This window comes from Perognathus longimembris, chromosome 18, assembly GCF_023159225.1.
Source record: "Perognathus longimembris pacificus isolate PPM17 chromosome 18, ASM2315922v1, whole genome shotgun sequence".
Taxonomy (NCBI): Eukaryota; Metazoa; Chordata; class Mammalia; order Rodentia; family Heteromyidae; genus Perognathus; species Perognathus longimembris.
In genome coordinates this window covers 23,185,960-23,210,156 of record NC_063178.1, presented here as the reverse complement: position 1 = coordinate 23,210,156, position 24,197 = coordinate 23,185,960, and the positions used below count along the sequence as shown (strand labels likewise).

The 24,197-nt window shown below is 39.4% G+C and overlaps 1 protein-coding gene across 5 annotated transcripts in view; it reads left to right on the top strand.

Annotated features, from left to right (window-relative positions):
• Acbd5 (acyl-CoA binding domain containing 5) overlaps positions 1-24,197 on the top strand; it is a 32,598-nt gene extending 8,401 nt beyond the window's left edge. For 3 of the 5 annotated variants that reach the window (XM_048367943.1, XM_048367942.1, XM_048367940.1), the window contains 10 exons: positions 1,479-1,551; positions 3,834-3,948; positions 6,514-6,648; positions 8,506-8,703; positions 10,626-10,732; positions 12,743-13,007; positions 15,674-15,873; positions 17,290-17,334; positions 17,648-17,757; positions 22,284-24,197. In XM_048367943.1, the coding sequence (XP_048223900.1) occupies positions 1,479-1,551; positions 3,834-3,948; positions 6,514-6,648; positions 8,506-8,703; positions 10,626-10,732; positions 12,743-13,007; positions 15,674-15,873; positions 17,290-17,334; positions 17,648-17,757; positions 22,284-22,296 (1,261 nt within the window). In that variant the 3' untranslated portion in view covers positions 22,297-24,197. Of the gene's footprint in view, positions 1-1,478; positions 1,552-3,833; positions 3,949-4,197; positions 4,231-6,513; positions 6,649-8,505; positions 8,704-10,625; positions 10,733-12,742; positions 13,008-15,673; positions 15,874-17,289; positions 17,335-17,647; positions 17,758-22,283 lie in introns of all 5 variants that reach the window. The other 2 variants (XM_048367944.1, XM_048367941.1) reach the window with 2 other exon arrangements.

Below are 24,197 nucleotides of genomic sequence, written 5' to 3'. Positions count from 1 at the left end.
CTTTTTCTCTCTCTCTCTCTTTTTTTTTTTTTTTTGGCCAGTCCTGGGGCTTGGACTCAGGGCCTGAGCACTGTCCCAGGCTTCTTTTTGCTCAAGGCTAGCACTCTACCACTTGAGCCACAGCGCCACTTCTGGCCATTTTCTGTATATGTGGTGCTGGGGAATTGAACCCAGGGCCTCATGGCAAGCACTCTTGCCACTAGGCTATATCCCCAGCCCCTCTTTTTCTCTCTTTTGTGCTGGTCCTGGGGCTTGAACTCAGGGTTTGGGCACTATCTCAGCTTTTTGGCTCAAGCCTAATGCTCTGCCACTTGAGCCACACATCCACTTCCTGCTTTTTGGTGGTTATTTGGAGATGAATCTCAAAGACCTTGAGCCACAATCCTCAGATCTCAGCCTCCTGAGTAGCTAGGATGACAGGTGTGAGCCACTGGATGCCTGGCTACTCCAGTTATTTTTGACATAGAGTCTCCCTTCATTCATTCATTCATTCATACATTTATTCTCCCTATTTGCCCAGTTATATTCCTGGACTTCAGTCCTTCTGCTTTTAGCATTTTCCCTTAGCTGGGAAGACAGACCTATGTCACCATACTCAGGAACTGGTTGTAAAGGGGACTTTTGAACTTTTGTCTGAGCTATGAACTGCAATTCTCCTCATCTCAGTCTCAAATAGCTAGGACTCTAGGTGTAAGCTACTCGATGGTTAAATACCTAATTGTTTTAAAATGCTATTTAATTTACCAGTCTAGTAACTCGTTTTTGTTTTTGTTTTTGTTGGTCATGGGGCTTGAACTCTGGGCCTGGGCCCTGTCCCTGAGGTCTTCAGTTCAAGGCTAGCACTCTGCCACTTGAGCCACAACACCACTTCTGGCCGTTTTCTATGTATGTGGTGCTGGGGAATCAAACCCAGGGCTTCATGTGTACGGGGCGAGCACTTTTGCCACTAGACCATATTCCCAGCCCAAAGGCACGTAATTTTCAATTGAAGAGAATATAATTGATAGTTGATGATAATTGATAGTCATAACGTAAAATAGGTTTTACTTTAAGTCATGATACATTTCCAACACATTTTAAAAAATAAATGTGTCATGGCTGGTAATATGGCCTAGTGGTAAGAGTGCTTGCCTCCTATACATGAAGCCCTGGGTTCGATTCCCCAGCACCACATACATAGAAAATGGCCAGAAATGGCACTGTGGCTCAAGTGGCAGAGTGCTAGCCTTGAGCAAAAAGAAGCCAGGGACAGTGCTTAGGCCCTGAGTCCAAGGCCCAGGACTGGCAAAAAAATAAATAAATAAAAATAAATAAATAAATAAATGTGTCACCTTAAAAGAAATAGAAGATCTGGGACAGGGACAGTGCTCAGGCCCTGAGTTCAAGGCCCAGGACTGGCAAAAAAAAAAAAAAAAAAAAGACAAAGACAATGAAAATTACGGACCTTTATGTCTTTTAAAAAAATATTTTATTTCTAGGGATGCTTGGAATTCATTGGGTGATATGACCAAAGAAGAGGCAATGATTGCCTATGTTGAAGAAATGAAAAAGGTAGGGAAAATAATTCTTATTGGAGAATAGAAGTATGTAAAGCCGATCTAGTTTATCTTTATTTTTGTGGCATTTTGGGGCTTGAGCCCAGGGCCTGATACTGCAGTGTTTCTCACTAAGCTTTATCTGTAGCTGCTCTTAATTGTTCATTTATTTAGCCAATACTGGGGTTTAAACTCAGAGCTTGGAATCTGTCTCTTAGCTTTTTCACTCAAGGCTGGTGCTCTACCACTTGGGCCACAGTTCTACTTTTGACTTTTTGATAATTAACTAGAGATAAGAGTCTCACAGCCTTTCTTGCCTGACTTTGAACCATGATTCTCAGATCTCAGCCTTCTAAGTAGCTAGGATTACAGGCATGAGCCACTGGTACTTGATTTATAATTTATCAGACAATGCAGGTAGTTTGTATTAAGAAACAAGAATAGCACAATATGTTACTATAAGTCATAGATTAAGAAATTTTATTAGTTTTTTTCTACTTTATTGAAGTTCATCTTAAGGTGAGTATTTTTTCTTAAAGTTGTTTCACATTGTAGTCATAATGTTATTACAGACATGATCTACTGGTGCCTGCCTTAGTCATAGCTTTTTGGACTATCTTATCTACTTGCTGCTTACTGGCTGCCTTTCCTTGTGGTCTTTCCTCCTTCTCTTTTAGTACAGACCTTTATCTTCCCTACTGAATGACTTTTAAGCCCAGCTGGCATTGTGTGACACTGGACAATCTGGAGTGTGTGGTCCAGAGTAGTAGTCCCAGCTTTTCTACCATTCACTCCAGCTGGGCTTGGCCTGGTTCCTCGTCTCTTCTCCTCCCTTCCTCCCATTCTCCCCTCTCCCCTGTTTCCTTGCTCTCTACCCCCACTGCTGTTTTCTAATCTCATTATACACAGTTCAAAGTTGTGCCCTTTGTTACATTTTCACAATCTTTATTTAGTGGACTTTAATACAGAGGGCAGAGATGAATTCTTTTGGCTGTTGACTAATCAGGAACACAGAAACAAAGGACTCTTTCAAAGGGAGAGAGAGGAGAATCTGAAGCCTTTTGCATTTGGTAACCATTCCAGTTACATTCAGTTTAATAGAGGGTGGGTGCTGGTGGCTCACGCCTATAATCATAGCTAAGCGACTGAGGACGCTGCGATCTGAAGATCCCACGATTCAAAGCCAGGCCAGGCAGAAAAGTCTGTGAGACTCTTTATCTTCAATTAACCAGCAGAAAGCCAGAAGTGGAGCTGTAGCTCAAGTAGCAGCCAGCTCTGAGTGGAAATTGTAAGGGACAGTACCCAAGGGCTGAGTTCAAATCCTACACACATACACAAACAGAAAGTTTAGTCTATACTTCTATATTACAAAATGGAATTCCCAGGCTGGGAATGTGGCTTAGTGGTACAGTGCTGGCCTAGCATGCATGAAGCCCTGGGTTTGATTCCTCAATACCACACAAACAGAAAAAGCCAGAAGTGGCACTGTGGCTCAAGTGGTTGAGCAAAAGAAAGTCAGGGACATTGCTCAGGCCCTGAGTTCAAGCCCCAGGACTGCAAAAAAAATTGAATTCTCATATTAAAGTATACCCATTTTTCATATCCAGTTCTATTACATAATGACATCATTACAGTTTACTGGTATAATCACAGTTTCAAATGAGGTGATGAAATAATGCGTATTTGACTTTAAAGTTAAACTATAATGCTGAGTTTCAGATATCTTAAAATACTCCTGTTACCTATGGATTTCTGTAACTATTTCCTTCTCTCCTTACTTCCTGCGCTCTCTCTCTCTCTCTCTCGCTCTCTCTCTCTCTCTCTCTCTCTTAGTACTAGAGTTTTGAACTCTGGGCCTTAGGCCTTATATCTGGGCTATCCTTACATACTTTTGACACGTTATTTGGGAGATGGATTTTAGTGTACTTTTTTTGCCCTGACTGGCCTCGAACTGCAATCCTTCATGTCTTATAAGATCTTATGAAATGGGTACTTTTATCTTCAGTTTACCAGTAAAAAACCAGAATTGAAAGCATGGTTCAAGTGGTGGAACACCACCGTTGAGTGAAAAAGCCAAGTAAGAGTTAAGGCCCTGGGCTCAAACCCCAGTACTGGCAAAAAAAAAAAAAAAAACAAAAAAAAAAAAAACAAAGTAAAACACAAAAAAACACAAGCAGAATAAACCTGGAAAAATTACTTTGGTTTAAATGTTGCTTTTTTACCTTTCCTTTAAAAAATTTTATTACCTTTAAGTGGTTGTACAAAGCTCTCACAATGTTTATTTCCTTTTGATTACAGATTATTGAAACTATGCCCATGACTGAGAAAGTTGAAGAGCTGCTGCAAGTAATAGGTCCATTTTATGAAATTGTAGAAGATAATAAATGTGGCAAGAGTTCTGATTTAACCTCAGGTTGGACTTTTTTTACCTTCTTTTTTTATTTTTTTGAGAGAGGATATTACTCTAGTTCAGGCTGGCCTTCCTAGCTTATGCTAGCCTCAAATTCACAATCTTCCTGCCATTAGCCTCCAGAGTACTGGGATTATAGGTGTGCGCCATTGTGCCTGACTTTTTGTTAACCTTTTAAATTTAGAAACTAACCTATTATGCATGCACTGATGCTTAAATGTCTAATTTTTTCTTTTACTTTTTACATGCTAGTCCGATTGGATAAAATCTCTAAATACTTAGAAGGTAGGAATAATTAAATCTATATAACATTTTCAATATTCCAGAGCATATAAATTTGTCACTCAGGAATTCCCATTCCAAGAAAACACATTCTCTGAAGTTCTAAATACTATAAACTCTTAAAGTTTAAATCCTTAAATGATAAGTTATGAAAACATCCTATGTGGTTCATTTAGTATATACAAAATTATAGCGAATTATAGTTGTGTTTTGCTGAATTATTTTCTGTGTTGCTTTATGTTATATTACAATACCATGGATTAAATGATGTTCTAGTTTATTTTAAATGTGGGTATATTTATGGTATGGTTTAACTATAATATAGCAAACTAATCTAAGACATTAAATGACTTACTGTTTTTTTATGTGTGATTTTTGTGTGTGTGTGTGTGTATATTTGAATGTTGGTACTGGGACTTGAACTCAGGGCCTGGATACACTTCTTGAGCTTTTTCACCCAAGGCCTGGGCTCTACTGCTTAAGTCACAGCTTTGCTTCTGGCTTTTTGCTGGTAAATTGGAGGTAAATCTCACTGACTTTTTTTTTGCCTGTGCAAGATTTGAACTGTGATCCTCAAATCTCAGCATCCTGAATAGCTAGGATTCCAGGCATGAGCCACCAGTGCCCGGCTGTTGTGTGTGTGTGATATAAAAAATTTTCTTTTCAGGCTGGGGATATAGCCTAGTGGCAAGAGTGCCTGCCTCGGATACACGAGGCCCTAGGTTCGATTCCCCAGCACCACATATACAGAAAACGGCCAGAAGCGGCGCTGTGGCTCAAGTGGCAGAGTGCTAGCCTTGAGCGGGAAGAAGCCAGGGACAGTGCTCAGGCCCTGAGTCCAAGGCCCAGGACTGGCCAAAAAAAAAAAAAAAAAATTTCTTTTCATGTTTTCTTTTGAAGGATGTTTTTATTTATTATTTCCCTTCCTTCCTCCCTCCGTCCCTCCCTCCCTCCCTTCCTTTCTTCCTTTCTCTTGAGCCACAGTGCCACTTCTGGTTTCTTTGTTGGTAATTGGAGATAAGAGTCTCACTGTCCTGCCTGGGCTGGCTTTGAACCGAGGTCTTTAGATCTCAGCCTCCTGAATAGCTAGGATTATACCTAGCTACTCAGAGTTTTTCACTTTTGTTCTTTTACTAAAGATAAAGAGTCTCATGGTCTTTTCCTCCCTGTGCTTGACTCCTCAGATATCAGCTTCCTTAGTGGCTCGGATTAGAAGCATGAGCCACCAGCACAGCATTGCTTTTAATTATGATTTTTTTCTAGGCTGTCAGGGAAAGTGAGGGAGATGGAAAAACAAAAAAAGAACTATGATTCTTTTGTGCCTAGCACGCACATGACTTCAGATTTGAGCCCAACACTGAAGTAAAGATTTAGTTTATAATATGAACCGAGATGTATTTCAGTGGGGCAGTCAGTATCTGCCTAGCATGCATAAGGCACTAGGTTTGATCCCCAGTACCCTATAAATAAACCGTTACAAAAACTGTTTGCCAGTCCTGGGGCTTGAACTCAGTGCCTGGGCACTGTCCCTGAGCTTCATTTGTTCAAGGCTAACTAGCACTCTGCCACTTGAGCCACAGCACCACTTCTGTTTATGTGGGTACTGAGGAATCAAACTGAGGCCTTCATGTATGCTAGGCAGGCAATCTACCATTAAGCCACATTCCCAGCGCACAAAAACTATTCTGAAAGGCCAAGTTGCTACTGCTTCATGGCTGTAATCATAGCTACTCAGGAGGCTGAAATCAGAGGATCAAGGTTTGCAGCCAGTCAGGGTTGAAAAAGTCTGAGAGACTATCTTCAGTTAACCACAGCATAGGTGTGGCTCAAGTGGTAGAGCACTTGCTTTGATCAAAAAAGCTAAGGGAAAGTGTGAGGGCCCAGCACCTCCCCCCCTCCCCCCACAAAAAGTTTTAAAATGGAGTCCAACTAGAACGCTGATGAGATTGTTAGAATGGTCAAAAACAGCATTATGGTTTTTAGCAACCTAGTGTCTCATCATTTACAAAGAAAATGATTTATCTCTTAACTTTACCATTTCAGATGATGCTGACTTAAAAACAATTATTCCATGCCTTGTTCAAATACTATTTAAGATAGTTTTATCATTTTTGTTTTAAACTGGTAATTGAAAGAGTATGTCTATTGATTGATGCATGTATAGCGTCCAAGAAAAGAATACTATGATATATAAAATCCTAGATTAACTCCAAATTGTTTTATTCATTAAAAATTAAAACATTATCTATTACTACATTAGTGATGTAAGTGATCAATTTGTTTTAGATCTTGGTAATGTTCTAACTTCTACTCCAAATGTCAAGACTGTTAATGGCAAAGCAGAAAGCAGTGACAGTGGAGCTGAGTCTGAGGAAGATGAGCCCCAAGAAGAAGTAAAGGGAGCAAAACAAAGTGATAATGGTAAGTTTTGGATGTCAGGTTAATAATTTTATGCAAATAAGAGGTTATTCAAACCAGGTGCTGCTGACTCATGCCTCTCATCTTGGCTGAGATCTGACAATCTGAAGCTAGACTGGGCAGGAAAATCCATGAGACTCTTACTCAGAAAAACCTGGAAGCGGTTCTGTAGCTCAAGTGGTAGAGCGCTGGCCTTGACTAAAAAAATGAAGCTCCAGGGACAGTGCCCAGGCTCTGAGTTCAGTTCCCAGCACTGGCAAAAAAAAAACTGTTGAGACATTGCCATGATTAGATACTGTATGAGATTAGTGCACCTCGTGGGATGTGGCCTGTTGGTCAAATGGCTCTGCTATATCCAGGCTTACACATAAATAAAACAGTGTTAATTGAAGGCTGACTGGAATAGACCAAGTATAGTACATGCCAAGACATGCAATTTATTTATTTTTATTTTTTTAATTAAATTTGATTGACAAGGTGATATACAGAGGGGGTACAGTTACATAATAAGGTAGTGAGTACATTTCTTGTCATATTTGTTACACCCTCCCTCATTTTTCTTTCCCTTCCCTAGTTCAGATAAGCATATATACAATATCCAATGTGCCAAAATCATATACAGTGACCACAGGGGGTACACCACAGGAAATTCACCTACTACAAGACATGCAATTTAAAAGGTAGTGTTTCTGATATGGATATGCACATGTTACCAAGAACCAGAAACAATTTAAACTCTCAGGATCTTGTCAAGATTAAAGTGGACCCCAGAGAATAGAATACAGGTTTGCATAGTAAGTTAAGTGGTGCGTGCGTGTGCATGGCGTGCACATGAGTACGAGCCAGGGACAGTACTGGGGCTTGAACTGAGGGCCTCAGGTTCTTGCTTGGTACTATACCACTTAACCCATACCTCTACTTCTGGCTTTTTGCTGGTTAATTAGAGCTAGAAGTCTTACAGTCTTTCCTGCCTGGGCTGGCTTTGAACTGTGATTCTCAGATTTCAGTTTCCTGGGTAGCTAATATTACAGGTTTGAGCCACCTTTCCCCAGCTTGCTTTTGTTTTTTGCAGCCCTGAGAATCAAACTCAGGACCTCATACATGCTAGGCAAGTACTCTGTCCCTAATATTTAGGCTTATGTTGATGGAGAGGGCACACTGGAATTATGGGGGTAGTACATTCAGAAAACTTTGTTAGGAGTTTCTGTGACTTATGGGAAGGTAATTTTAGAAATTAAAAATAAACACTAAGAGTTAAAACACACTGTGCAATTTAGCTTTGTCTTCACTTTCCAGCCTTTGAGCGTTTTTTTTTTTTTTCCTTTTGCTAGTACCAGGCTTAAGTTCTAGGCCCCAAACTTGATTGCTTGGCTGGTGCCGTCCATTGAGTCATGCCTCCAGCTCTGCTTTTTGTTGATTATTTTGGAGATAGATTCTTGTAGACTTTTCTGCCTAGGACGGCTTTAAATGCAGCCCTCAGGATCTCATCTACCTGAGTAGGCAGCATAATAGGCATGAGCCATTGATCTTTGGCCTGAGATTTTGGTGTTTTTTTTTTTTTTTTTCCATTCCTGGGGCTTGAACTCAGGGCCTGAGCACTGTCCCTGGCTTCCTTTTTGCTCAAGGCTAGCATTCTACCACTTGAGCCACAGTGCCACTTCCAGCTTTTTTCTATATATGTGGTGCTGAGGAGTTGAACCCAGGGCTTCATGTATAGGAGGCAAGCACTCTTGCCACTAGGCCATATTTCCAGCCCCTATCTCCCTGATCCTTGAGAGGGAAATGACTAATGGCTATTAGTATATTTTATGCAAGAGTTGACTTATTGTGAACTTTTCTGAATCTCTCTTATCATAAAAGATAAGAAAATGAAGAAATCTGCAGATAAGAATGTGGAACTTATTGTCACTAATGGCTGTGACAAAGACAGCTTTGTTCAGGATATGCAGCATAAAGTTCATCCTGATTTTTCCCTGAAAGGCAGAAATGATGAAGAAGGAAAAGCCATAGAGCAGCACTTGGAGCCAACTGGAAACACTGCTGTCTGTGTTCATGAAGGTATTATCTTCAAATACTTCTTTGTCTAGTCATTTTCCTATGACTCCACTATTCTCTTAATAATTTTGAGATATTCAGCAAAACTTACTGAGTAATATCTTAAGAGTTTATTAATAGTATGAATGTTTAGCTCTGAAGATCTAAAATAAAACTGGACATGATAATGTATACAGGACTCTAGGCATTCACTTACAAACAGTTCTACAAAAGGAGGATGCTCTTAGGGGAGAAAGCCAAAGGTAGAACTCCTGTGAACATTTGAAATATTTTATCAAAATGAATTCCAGAAAAATGGAAACCATGACTTTTTGTTATTGTTGTTTGTTTTTGCTTTCTTTAAAGAGGTGGTGCAGAAAGGGAGGGAAGACGGGTGAACAAATGCACTCATGGTATTCAGTAGATAATGTGGAAAATGAACTACTATGCAATTTGTGGGCAGGGACGGGAGGGGGAAACTGGGGGGAAGCAAAAGAAGAGGTGACATTGTACAAGTCCTTAACAGACTTAGGAAATGGTAACCCCTCTGTTCGTTACCTTAATAACAACAATACAATTACATGTACACACACACACACACACACACACATGCACACACATAATAAATTTGAAAAGAATGTGTAGCTTTGAGAGGCAGAGAATTACTATCAGGATTTTTTTTCCTTAAGACATAGTGTTCCTATGCATCACAGGCTGGCTGTGAATTTGTGATCCTCTGGCTTCACCCTCTCAAGTGCTGGGATTCTAGGCATATTCCATCATGCCTCTGGGTCCAGAGCTCTTGTTAGGACATATTCTTACTATGTTCTTACATGATACTTTAAAAATCTTTGACATTTTTATTCCTGATCTATTTTTGTTATTCTTGTTGCTGTTTGACAGTACTGGAGATTGACCTCATGACCTGCAGTTTACAGGTCAAGTGCTCTGTCACCTCAACCACGCCTCCAGTTCTCCTGATAGGATTTTCCTCCATCTCTCACTTCCTCCCTTTTTCCATGGTCCCTGAGCTTTTTTGCTCAAGGCTAGTGCTCTACCACTTGAGCCACCGTGCCACTTCCAGTTTTCTGGTGGTTAATTGTAGACAAGTCTTGCAGACTTTCCTGCCTGGCCTGGCTTCGAACCATAATCCTCAGATCTCAGCCTTCTGAGTAGGTGTGAGCCACTGGCACTTGGCTAGTCTTTTATCTTCTAGAGGTCTAGAGTGAGTCAATGGTATGTCTGTACACAATCATTACTGTTGCTGTAATTCTACCCAGAAACCAATGTGTAACAAATTTGAGTATTTACATTTCAAATTAGACTTCCTGTGTGGTAGTTGTTTTTGTCTTATATGATTATTAATTTTTCTAAGGTTTTATCCAGACAATGGCTTCATAGAATTCAATAGGAAATACTTTGCAATGTTTTCAAATAAGAATTACTGACTAGGGCTGGGAATATGGCCTAGTGGTAAAGTGCTCGCCTCATATACATGAAGCTCTGGGTTCGATTCCTCAGTATCACATATATAGAAAAAGCCGGAAGTGGCACCATGACTCAAGTGGTAGAGTGCTAGCCTTGAGCAAAAAGAAGCCAAGGACAGTGCTCAGGCCCTGAGTTCAAGGCCCAGGACTAGCAAAAAATAAAAATAAAAAAATAAATAATATAACTTAGAAGTGGTTGTATGCCTGGAATTCCAGCACTTAGAAGGCTGAGGCAGGAGGATTGTGAGTTTGAGGCTATATGGGATAGATAGATAGATAGATAGATAGATAGATAGATAGATAGATAGATAGAGTAGATAGAGTGTGATGTAAAAAATCAAATTTGTCTCCCAGTATGGACATAATATAGAGCGGATTAATTTTGAAAATGAAATATAAAAGTGAATTTTTCTTCTATTAGAATATAATTATCCTACCTGGACATTTGTTCATATTTAGATATAAATGATGATCATGTTGAAGATATTTCAGGAATTCAGCATTTGACAAGTGATTCAGACAGTGAAGTTTACTGTGATTCTATGGAACAGTTTGGACAAGAAGAGGTAAAAATGACATTTTTTGATTGGTAAGGTTTCAGAGTGGTATATCAGAATGTGCTTCAGAACTTCTGTTAATAGCAGATGTACATTCTGTCTATCACCTTGAAAAACATAACCTTAAAATGTTCGAATATTTATATTTTGTGGTTTAAAATGTATATCATTCTAAAGTATCCAAAGAACACTTAATAACAGTTAATTTTCTATTATAACTTGTAATACATGCATGTTTATGAGTGTTCCGGGAATTGTGGGGCAAGCATCCTTGACGAACACTGACCGATGAGGGAAAGGGAATGGTTTGCAAGCAAGCAAGTCTGTTTGTCATATCGACTACAGTCCACTGCATTCAAGTTTTCAGTAGAAGCCAGGTGTCAGTAGCTCACGCCAGAACCTAGTTACTGAGGAGGCTGAGATCTGAGAATCCTGGTTTGAAGCCAGCCGGGGCAGGGAAGTCCATGATCTCCAATTAAGTACCAGTAGAGCAAAAGTGGAGGTGTGGTTCAAGTGAGATAACATGATCCTTGAGTGAAAAATCTAAGGGACGTCGAGGCCCTGAGTTCTAGTCTCAGTATAGACACAAAAAAGAATTAGTGGAAATATCTTCAAAATTTAGTTAACACTCTGGAATGAAAGAAAAAGTTTAAAAATTTATTATTTAAAAGTTTATTATTTTTCTTTCTACTACAACTATTTCTGATAATTGTGAAAGTGTTTTTGAAAATTATATCTGATTTTGGCGTTTTTATGTCTATCCACCTTTTCCTCTACCCCTGTTGAATTAAAGAAGTTCAAGGTATCCTATCATTTATCTTTTGCCTTCTTGAAATGATATTTTTAATTTTCTGTTTCCCTCTTTTCATAAATGTATTTGAATCTTTTAGTTTTCTCAAAAATTTAAAGCGCATAAAGAACTTTAAAACTAAGGTCATACAAAGGAGTGGCACAGATAGGCAAAATAATGATAAACCAGGGATCAATGGCTCATATCCATAATCCTTGACACTCAGGAAGCCGAGGTCTAGAGGATCAAGGTTCAAAGACAATCTGGGCAGAAAAGTCCAAGAGACTTTATCTCCAAGAAACCAGCAAAATGCTGGACTAGAGATGTGACTCTAGTAGAACACCAGCTTTGATAAAGAAAGTTGAGTGAAAACAAGAGGCCCTGGGTTCAAGCCCCAGAACCTATATACATGTGTGTACGTGTGTGTGGTTGCACACACATACACATTATAAAGACAGCTGGGTACCAGTGGCCCATGCCTGTAGTCATAGCTACTCAGGAGGCTAAGATCATGGTTCAAAGACAGCCTGAGCAGGAAAGTCTGTAAGATTCTTATCTGCATTTAACCACAGAAATGGCACTGTAGCTCAAGTAGGAGAGTGCTAGCCTTGAGCAAAAGGAGCCCATGGACAATGCCCAGGCCTGGAGTTTAAGGCCTAGGACCAGAAAAAATTAAAAAAAAAAAAGAGAGACAGAGGCCAAACTGAAATTAGTGAAAACTGAAAACAATAAACGATAAAAACACTAGATGCCATTTTTTCTTCTTTTTTTTTTTTTGGTTTGTATACTTAGAGATAACACCATTCCTTGCCACATTTTTTTTTGTATCTAGGAAGTCAAATATGAATTGAACACATTTTCTTTTAGGAAAATATTTATTTTATCAGGAAAACTTGGTGCTATATAATTTATGTTCACTTGAGCCAGGCACAGGCTCATGACTGTAATCCTAGCTACTTAGGAGGCTGAGATCTGAGGATCATGGTTCGAAGCCAGCACGGGCAGAAAATTCTGAAATTCTTATGTCCAGTAAACTACACAGGAAAAGCCTGAAGTAGCACTGTGGCTCAAGTGGTAGAGCGCTAGCCTTGAGCACAAAGAAGCTCAGGGACAGCACCCAGGCCCTGAGTTCAGTCTCCAGGACTGGCAAGCAACCAAACAAACAAAAAAAACCCCAAAACAAAACAAAGTATGTTCACATTTAATGAAACCTCATTTTAAATTTGTAGTCTTTTGACAGCTTTACATCAAATAATGGACCCTTTCAATATTACTCGGCTGGTCATCCCAAACAGCACTTGGAAAATTATGGTTTTCCTGAAGATATTCAAGGACTTTCTGGAACTGGCAGTCTTGGGAACGCGCAGATGGCAGCGGTTGAAGGGAAGGGTGAAGTAAAGCATGGCGGGGAAGATGGCAGAAGTAACAGTGGAACACCACACCGCGAGAAGCGAGGGGGAGAAAGCGAGGAGTTCTCTGCCAGAAGAGGAAGAGGTGCGCTTCCCCTCACCCACCGCGCCCTTGGTTTAGAAACTAAAAGAGAAAAGGGAGAAGTTCTAGATCAGAGCAGCACCGTTATATTTGATGTGCAATTGTTATCTGAAGGTCAGTTATCCTTGCATAATGTCTGCTTACTTTTCTTTAGGCCAGTTCTCTCCTCGGACATGGTAGTTCATTCCTGAAAATATTAGGAAAAACGATTCTATTTTTAAACTTTATTTATTAGCAACATTGATTCTCCTTTTTTGCATTTGATCCAATATATAAACTTGTAATGTTTATTCCGTATTATTTTCCTTACCATTTTAATAGCCAGGCTATGGTTTTCCTTTTTCACTCTTCTAGAGACCTTTTTTTTTTTTTTAAGTAAGCGTCTCACTATGTTGCTAAGGCTGACCTCAAATTCATGGGCTCAAGTGATCGTTCTGTTTCAGTCTCCCAAGTGCTGAGATTATAAGTATATGTCACCATGCCCAGCCACATTTAACTGTAATCACAGGAATTTAATATCCTTGTGTTTTGCTCACTGCTCTTATCTCTTAGAACTTTTAGGGTTCTGAATATAGTGTATGATCAGTAACTTCGTCAGCACACTATAAATCAGTAAGTGAAAAGCTTTAGAGACTTCTGGGGAGAGTAAAATGTATGCATGGGCATTACATATCTCTCTACTCAATAAAAAAAAACTTACCATGTCAGATCCTGAAACTAGGTAAAGAATTTGGCTTTAGACTATGACATTTTCCAGTAATCAAAAAGGAATGGAGAGGGGCTGGGGATATAGCCTAGTGGCAAGAGTGCCTGCCTCGGATATACGAGGCCCTAGGTTCGATTCCCCAGCACCACATATACAGAAAACGGCCAGAAGCGGCGCTGTGGCTCAAGTGGCAGAGTGCTAGCCTTGAGCGGGAAGAAGCCAGGGACAGTGCTCAGGCCCTGAGTCCAAGGCCCAGGACTGGCCAAAAAAACAAAACAAAACAAAACAAAAAAAAAGGAATGGAGAATTAGTAGAAAGCTACAGAGTCTTTTTGAGGATACATAGGAAATGCATTCCCTTCTTGTATACGAAGTAATTCAATGAAGAGGAAGTTGAATTGATGAAATTTTTTAAAACTCAGTATAATGGGCAGCAGACTGGCTGCAATAGTGCCTTGAGTTAGAGAACGCATAGTGTTCAGATAGAATCTTTTTGTGTATGCGCGGGTGGTTTGAACTCATGATCTCACACTAGCAGGCAAGCACTCTACAACTTGAGCCACTCTCCCAGATCTTTTTGGCTTTGGTTATTTTCTTGGAGAGGATCTGACCTTTTTTTCCCCAGGCCTAGCTAGACTGCAGGCCTTCTACCTGTCGTGTCACTGTGGTTACAGTAGGCACACACCGCCACACCTTCCTCCTTGAGAAGGGGCGTTGCTAACTTTTTAGCCAGACTGGCCTGCAGTCCTCCTGATCTCTGCCTCTTAAGTCACTGAGACTGTAGATGTGTATGACTGAGCCTTGCTAGAACCCTTTCACACAGCAAGGCATGGTGACATTTTCAAGAGTAATTAGGATTTCTTTTTTCTTTTTTTTTTTTGCCAGTCCTGGGGCTTGAACTCAGGGCCTGGGCACTGTCCCTGAACCTCTCTGTGCTCTACTACTTGAGTCACAGCGCCACTTCCAGCTTTTTGTTTATGTAGTACTGAGGAATCGAACCCAAGGTTTCAAGCATGCTAGGCAAGCACTCTACCACTAAGCCACATTCCCAGCCCCATAGATTAAGATTTTATACCTGAAATTCTAGCAATTGAGAGGAATTTGAATCTTGTTAACTTTTTAGGAAAAAAATTTTTGTAGCCTCTCCTGTGAACATGTGTGTTATTTGCAAATTATATCCATGTAGTAATATACTAGTATATTACACATAGGCTTTTTGTAAGTAATTTAAATATATATTGATAGTTTATATATTCCTTTTTTTTTCACCAGTCTTGCGGCTTGAACTCAGGGCCTGGGTGCTGTCCTTGAGTACCAGTTGCTGAAAGACAGCTTTCTACCACTAGTGCTACAGCTCCATTTCCAGCTTTTTCTATCTTTTTTTAAAATTTAATTTATTTATTAATTGAACACAAATTTTTTGACAAGTTGTTGTGCAAAAAGGGTATAGTTACATAGTAGGGCAGTGTGGTTTTTCTATCTTTTTTTTTTTTTGCTAGTCCTGGGGCTTGAACTCAGGGTCTGAGCACTGTCCCTGTCTTCTTTTTGCTCAAGGCTAGCGTTCTACCACGTAAGCCACAGTGCCACTTCCAGCCTTTTTCTATATATGTGGTGCTGAGGAATCGAACCCAGGGCTTCCTGTATACGAGGCGAATACTTTACCACTAGACCATATTCCCAGCCCCATTTTTAGCTTTTTGGCGCTTAATTGGAGATAAGAGTCTCATGAGCTTTCCTGCCCTGACTGGCTTTGAACCATGATCCTCAGATATCAGCCTCCTGAGTAGCTAGGATTACAGGTTTGAGCCAGTAGGCCCTGGCTGTATGTTTCTTTAATCCTAAAAGTTATATCATGGTTTCTTCTATTTTGTAGTAAGGTCTTAAAGAAATGACAGGAACATGTATATAGTGTCTGCTTCTACAAGTCTCATTTAAGGCTAACTTGTGTGACTGCTTTCAAACAGGACCCAGAACCCCACACCTGAGTGAAGGATCCAAGGGCCGGCAGATGGGAAGCGGAGGTGACGGGGAACGCTGGGGCTCTGACCGAGGATCAAGAGGCAGCCTCAACGAGCAGATCGCTCTGGTGCTCATGAGGTTGCAGGAGGACATGCAGAATGTCCTCCAGAGACTTCACAAACTGGAAACCCTAACTGCCTCGCAGGTAAGGCTTCGGGGTGCGTCTCTTCGCTTGCTGGTCCTTGTAAAGCCGTATATATGTGGTGCTGCTCAGAATCACAGAAATCACGAATGTGGGGAGACTTTTATGAATAGTAAAAAGGACCGACTTTTGGGAATACTGTCTTAAAAGCTAAATACCGCTTAAAGTAACAGGAAATTTTCAGAGCACAAAGTGGTAGAACTACATTGTGGGAAAGGATCGGATACTTAGTATTCGAAAAATAATTGCTGCTAAACACTGCAGTTTGATGAACTAATAAACCTTTACTAATGTGTAAGGTCATTAAAAAGTCCTGTTTTTTTTTTTTGGTTTTGGCCAGTCCTGGGCCTTGGGCCTTGGACTCAGGGCCTGAGCGCTGTCCCTGGCTTCTTCCCGCTCAAGGCTAGCACTCTGCCACTTGAGCCACAGCGCCACTTCTGGCCATTTTCTGTATATGTGGTGCTGGGGAATTGAACCCAGGGCCTCATTTATACAAGGCAAGCACTCTTGCCACTAGGCTGTATCCCCAGCCCAAAAAGTCCTGTTTTTGAGCCCAACATGGTGGTACACATCTGTAATCCCAGTTACTTGGAAGGCTAAAGAAGGATTGCAAGTGCAAGTCCTGCCTGAGCTACATAATAAGTTGAAGGCCAGTCTGTACCTCAAGATCCTGTTTCAAAATAAACATTACCATAGGGATGAGGATATGGCTTCCTGGTAGATTGTCTGACAAGCATGTGCAAAGCCCTGCGTTATCCTCAGCACTGACAAACCAGCAAAGAAACCAAAGAGAAGCTAGTGGTTCTTTATTTTAATGTGGTATTATTGATCTTAAGGCCAGCATGAGCTTTTATAAAGCCAGACTTGGACTCAGAAGAAAGGGTTTAGACTCAAATTGAGGTTTTATTTTGATATCTATCTACATATGTATATACATATATATATGTGTGTATATATATTTATCTTTGAATTATAAAATAGAAAGGTTTATGTTCAGCTTACAGTTTTAAGGATTTTGTTTTTTGGGCAGTATGGGTTTTAGGACAATCAATAAACTATTTTAGCCCTTTATTTTATGAAAAGGTAGGAAATTTAAAAAAATTACTGTGAACCACTGGTGGGCTCATGCCTATAATCCTAGCTATTCAGAAGGCTGAGAACTGAGGACTGCAGTTCAAAGCCAGCCCAGGCAGAAAAGTCCATGATACTCTTATCTCCAATTAACCACCAGAAACCCAGAAGTGGCACTGTGGCTCAAAGTGGTAGAGCACTAGCCTTTAGCAAAAAGAGCTCAAAGACGGTCCCCAGGCCCTGAGTTAAAGCTCCACGACCCACCAAAAATAAATAAATAAATAAATACATAAATAACGATGTGTTGTTGCTTTATCAAGGCTAAGTTCCTTTGATCTATATTCACAGGCAAAATCAGCAGCATCACAGACTAGTAGCCAGCCCTCCTCACAGGTAAGAAATGACTTGTACAACTTGTCAGGGTTTTATATAAATTACAATAGATTTAGATTATATGATCTACTTAAATCATTTCAAATAAAGTCTACCAGTTAGAGCATTAAAGTTATAAAAGTCTTTTGGGATATGCTTATCTAAGTTTGAAGTGTACTTTATGAGGTGCTGAATTATGCTGTGGAATGAAAAATACCCTCTTTTCTTTATCAGGAAAGATTTGTCAATAGTTTTAGTTATAAAATTCTGGCATGTTTTTAAATTTGTGCATGCAGTAGTAAGTAGATTAATGACAGCTTTTTTCCCCCCTCAGCGACCATCTTGGTGGCCCTTTGAGATGTCTCCTGGTGCATTCACTTTTGCTATTATATGGCCTTTCATTGCCCAGTGGTTGGTGCATTTATATTATCAAAGAAGGAGAAGGTAATACTATGGTTTTATAATTTGAAATAGTATATAAACTCTTACAACTTATAGTAGACAGTATTTAAGCAGCAATTAAAGTAATAGATTATTTCATAGACTGAAAGATTCATATGGATGTTGAGATTACAAAACTTGGGAAATGTCATCTGGATTTCTGAGTACTTGTTAGACTTGAAAATTGTTCACATGGGATCGTTGGACCTAGTTTTACAACTTTAATTTATACAACAAGGTGAAGACTTTATGCTTCAGTTTTGTGACTTTTGAGGAAATAACACTCTTAAAATCTGATGTTGAGGCTGGGAATATGGCTTAGTAGTAATGTGCTTGCCTTGAATACATGAAGCCCTGGGTTCAGTACCACATAAGCAGAAAAAGCGAGACGTGGCGCTGTGGCTCAAGTGGCAGAGTGCTAGCCTAAAGCAGAAAGACACCAGGGACAGTGCTCAGGCCCTGTGTTCAAGCCCCAGGAATGGCAAAAAAAAAAAAATCATGTTTATTTTTGGCCCTTTGATGTTAACAACCTTTGAAATACAGATATTGATGGTAGAAAAAATTTCAGTCTGATGTTTGAGTATGTCTAGATTTAGGGATTACTATGAGGCCAGGAGAGTAGTTTGGTTTGACAGGAGGTAACACAAATAGGTCTGGGAATAATAGACTAAAATCTCTCAAAGAGCCTTGAGTTCATCTATTCAGAAATAAACCCGAGGCCAGGAAAATCCTCAAATCTGAAAAGTACTGTCAGCTGAAAGCTGTATAAACTGAATTACTGTCCATTGGTTGGGTGGACAGGACCAGTACTTCGCAAGTGGCCGCACTGGTTAAGTGTTTAGTGTTTCATCACCATGTCACAGGAAGTCACAACACGTGGGGAAAAGCAATGGGACAGCGATGAGAATGTGTAGTAAACACATATTCTCTAACTAGTTACAAGTTTCTTATTATTCCTGCCTCAGTCTCCCAAATTTTTGGATTACAGTATGCTATTTTATTATGTAAAATGGGTAAGCAGTGTTCCACTGCTTCAGTTACAATATGTGACAGACCGAAATTCCCATACCTTGAGTGAGCTATTTCAGTCTTCCTTGTTCATTCTTTCTTTCTCTTTTTCTTTTTTGGCAGTCATGGGGCTTGAACTCAGGGCCTAGTTGCTGTCCCTGAGCTCTTTTGCTCAAGGTTAGTGCTCTACTACTTTAAGCCACTTTGAGCAACAGCCCCCTTCCAGTTTTTGAATGGAGATGAGTCGCAAGGGGACTTTTCTGCTCCAGCTGCCTTTGAACCACAATCGTCAGATCTCAGCCTCCTGAGTAGCTAGGATTACAGGTGTGAGCCTCCAGCCTCCGGCTCCTTGTTCACTATTATTGATTTGTGTTTGAATGAACCAATTAAGTTTCTGCTACGTCCACGTAGACTCCATATGTCCACTTGAAAATAACTTTAATAGAACCAAGTGCTAGTGGCTCACACCTGTAATCTTTTTTTTGTAATTTATTTATTAATTAAACAAAAATGTTTTGACAAGGTGTTGTGCAAAAAGGGTACAGTTACATAGTAGGGCAGTGAGTACATATCTTGTGATATCTTACACTCTGTTTTTCTTTCCCTACCCTAGGTCAGGTAGACATATATACAATACACAATGTACCAAGAACATATACAGTAGCCACGTGGCCTACGCCCAAGAAAATTTGCCTAGGGCTTTAAATGTAATGTCGACATTAGACATTATGTCGACAGTAGTCATATGAACGTACATACATAGCTTTTGAGCTATTGTATTCCACTGAGAGGTCAATTTTTGACCTTTATATGTTGAGTAATTGTTTGGTTTTAGTTACATACTGTTGGGTCACTGCCCCAATCCTGTGGGAAATACCATTTGACAAGCAGTTTTTGGTTTCACAGACCTGGTCTCTACTGTCTCTCCGTCACCCCATCTTAACAGTCATATATCAGGGAGATCATGCCACTTTGTTTTCTGTGTTCTAGGCTTGTCTCACTCAACATTATTTGTTCAAGTTCTGACCATTTCCCTGCGAATAACAGTATTTCACCATTCCTAATCGCTATGTAGTATTCCATTGTGTATAGGTACCATACTTTTTGGATCCATTCATCTGTGGAGAGGCATCTGGGTTGATTCTATATTGTGGCTATTGTGAATTGTGCAGCGATAAACATGGAAGTGCAAATGTCTGATATCTTGGGACCTGCTGTTCAGGATAGATGCCTAGGAGTGGTATGGCTGGGTCATAGGGTAGGTCTATATTGAGCTTTTTGAGAAACCTCCATACTGTTCTCCAAAGTGGTTGTACTAATTTGCACTCCCACCAACAATGGAGAAGGGTTCCTCTTTCCCCGCACCCCCTCCAGAATTTGTTGTTGCCTGAGTTCAGAGTATAGGTCATTCTAACTGGAGTGAGCACACCTGTCATCTTAGCTACTCAGGAGGCTGAGATGTGAGGATCATGGTTCAAAGCCAACCTGGGCAGATACGTCTATGGGACTTATTTCCTACTAACCACCAAAAAGCTGGAAGCAGTAGAGCACTAACCTTGACCAAAAATCCAAGAGTCAGGGCTTGAGTTGAATCCACAGTTCACACATCTACACATACACATTGCTTATTGCTGGTGTAAGTATTGTAAAAGGTTATTTCACCTAAGCATCTCTTTCAGTTCTTCAGATGATCCTGTGAATACCTCTGTTCACATATTCTATATTCTGTTTTTAATTTTCTTTTGTATGTGTGTGTAGGTGTGTTTGACTTATAAAATGGAGACTAGAGGGTGGATATTGGGGGGTAAAGAAGTCACAGAGAACAACAGAAAAGATAGCAGACATTAATTCAGCCTTTGCCTCTCACCCAGAAAGCGCCTCCATATTGGCTGCACATGAAGGTTCATTTCCCTCCCTATGGGTCTGACTTCTACCTGCCTCTCCCTCCATTTCCCCAGCCTAAAGAATATTCCTCCTGATATCCTTCCCACTCCCAACCGGTTTTTATTTATGACCTCTTGATTAAAGGTTCAGTGTCTCTAATGAAACTATAGTAAATTTATGAATTGGAACAGAGCAGGAAAGAAAAGTGATTAGAAGCAACTTTGCCTTCAAATCAGTAGTTTTCAGAGTTGCCTTTTGTCCCATCACTTGGGAGTTCAAGGCCAGCCATGGGTGCATAGTAAAATCCTGCCTTACAAAGAAAACCCTTGTCCTTTGGGTTGCCAGTGATGCTTTTAGTATTCAGAATGTTGTTTGTGCTAAGTATTAAACCTTAGATTCCCCTTTAGGCCTTATTTTTTCTTCTGTACCCTACCCCCAAACATCTTAAGAGCTTGAAGCTTGAAAAAAGTTCTGAGGTTTTGAAGGTGATGATTTATGTTTATTCTAGTCTATTAGAAGACTGTGGATTCTGAAACCAAATTGTTACCCTATTGTAAATCTGCTGATGACTTTGTAGCAACTACAACTGCAGAGCAGATTGCCTTTAGAACTAACCACATGTGCCTTGACTTTGCCAACCATTTCAGGTCTCTTTCTCCAGGGCCTATTTTCTTCCTGCTGCAAGGTGCAAAATGATTGAATTATTTATAATGTCATTCACACTAAAGGTGGTGTACGTAAGAGGATTACTGCCGAACACTGCCGAACACAAGGAATAATCTGATTGTTTAAAACAACCCTCCTGCCGCCAAAGGGAGGTGCATAGGAGTATTTCTAGAGACAAATGAGTTTGTCATCAGTTTCAGGCGTTTCAGCATCTAGAGTGCTAGGGAGAGTATGGAGATTTTATAGCATTGAACCTTGAGAGATTGTTGTGTTCTTTGTTAACAAGGATATCGTTTTTTCTTTCTTTCTTTTTTTTTTGGCCATCCTGGGCCTTGGACTCAGGGCCTGAGCACTGTCCCTGGCTTCCTTTTGCTCAAGGCTAGCACTCTGCCACTTGAGCCACAGCGCCACTTCTGGCCGTTTTCTGTATATGTGGTGCTGGGGAATTGAACCCAGGGCCTCATGTATACGAGGCAAGCTCTCTTGCCTCTAGGCCATAGCCCCAGCCCCAGTTATTGTTTTTTCTAATAGGTCATTAATTCTGCTGTCATTGAAATCATTACTACATCTATCTGTCTATCAATCATTTAACTGGATGTCAGTCTATCAAGATAGACAGCCTTGAGCAAAAGAAGTTCAGGGACATTACCCAAGCCTTTGGCAGCAAAAAACAAAACACAAGGATAAAACTGAGTGGTGATGGAATAGCATGTGGTAGAGTGTGTCCTTAGTATGCAAGATGTCCTGGACTCAGTCCCAGAATCATAAATTCTAAAAATGAATAAATAAAACTGCTAAAGTTAGCACAGGCTATTTTCTCTATTGGGCTAAGTCATATTATCATTTGTAATTTTATCTTAAATTGGAACATTACCCTATTACCATCCAGCACATTCTTTGGTAGAGATGTGCTTCTTATTCATGTTACATTTATACTCAAAGGAAATTGATTTCTATTTTCTTTTTTAAAGAAAACTGAACTGAAGAAATAATTTTACCCAAGAAGACTGCCGGGCCTGGATGACTTAAGAATGAAATGGATGTGGAATTCACAAGAAAATCTTAGTTTGTGATGATTACATTTCTTTTTTTTTTGGTGTTGTCCAGTAGTTTGGTTTGTGTACATATATACATATATATTTTTGGCACTACACAATGATAACATTTTAAGGACTCATATTGCTGATACTTGAATAATCAGTCTCAACTAGGTTATAAGTAGCATACAAAGATTTACCCTACTCTCTTGAACTTGAAAGACATTAAATTATTAATTATGGTAGTTTACCTGATTATGTTGCATAGAGAAATATAAGCTGCTTTCCAAAGGTACAATTGTGATTATGAGATCAGATACATAAGTAAATATTTTTCATTTTTGGAACTAAATATGAGAGAGAATGAAAATGAAGTGTGAATTTCAAATAAGGTGAAATTGATTGATATTAGTGACTGGCCATGCTGAGAAGTAGGAAACTACCAGAAGAAGAATCTCCTTTACGCTCCTTTCTGGGCTGTGTGTAATCTTCTTGGACACTCATAACTCAGAGCTGGTGTTCAGACATCATGATTATAAATCAGAGTCCTTTGTACTAGACTTAATTTTTGCAAATAATTCATCAACATACATAACCTGCTGATGGAAATGATGAAGAATGAAAAAAATTTTTTTTAAATCCTAGTGTAGGTTTCAAAGTATATTGGGCCTGCAGATGATTACTAAGATTTTAAGTTAAACACATGCATTTCTTTCTTTGTAATCATTTTTCTTTAAGTGAGGATATCTGGTTTCTGCTTCTTAGGGTGCTTTAAAATATCCAACAAAAACTTATTTATACTGTTTTTAACCAAGGTTATAAAGGAAACATGAAAATCACTTTCTGCAACTGTTGAACCACATAGACTGGACTCCTAACCTCTTAGTGCCTCAGTTTTTCCTTCGGGGTATAATATGTGTATGTACCTGTTTCACAGGAATGTCAGAAAGATTTGCAAGTGAACAGACCGTATGCTTCCATATATGTAAGGCATGTCTCACTAGTGGAAATTGAAGTCTCTTTATCCCACCCTTCACCTTTAGACCAAAAGGAAGATCCTTGAAGGCTGTAATTGGAAAATCATCTTTCCTCTGTATTTTCCCAAACTCCATACTCAGCCATTCTTTGTATTTTACTGATTTCTTTGATTTAAAGTTTTCCTAGCAAATGGTTTGAGCATTCTTAGTACGGATGATGGTGCGGTTAGCATTGTGTTCAGAGGGTTAAAAGAGAAAGAATCCATTTCTCATATACAGGGTAGAGCTTTGAAGAAAAAATATGAAAATACAATTTGCTTTGCCTAAACTTGATGATTTAAAGAAAAACAAATTTAAATCCCACCTTGATTAAAATAGGTCTGTCCAAAAGGATCTACTAATCTTTGCTGAAAAAGTAACAACTATCCTCTACTTAACTAGAAAAAAATGAAGCAAGAAACTGAATTAGGTGTAAAGACAAAGTTTAGATCTGTGGATCAGGGCTTTTTTTTTTTTTTAATTAGATATCAACTTGGTATCAGATAATGGTGGGTTTTTCTTAGTCTGTAAATGAGTAAAATGTAAATTAAGACTGAAAACAGTTGTGATTCATTACAAGCAGTCAAGGTTAACTAACTCCTAGGGATAAATTGCATCTTATTCCAAAGTTTTATTTTATAGTTTGAAAAGCACTTTGCACACAGTTCTTGTATATAAAAGGTGTAATTAGGGTATAGTATTAATGTTTTATTTAACAAGAACCTCATTTTGAATCTTAAATTGACAGCTATGGTATTTTTTAAACTATCAACTACTTTTCTGTTTCTTTATTGTAAAACTAAATTAAAAATAAAAGGTTAATGAGAAATGA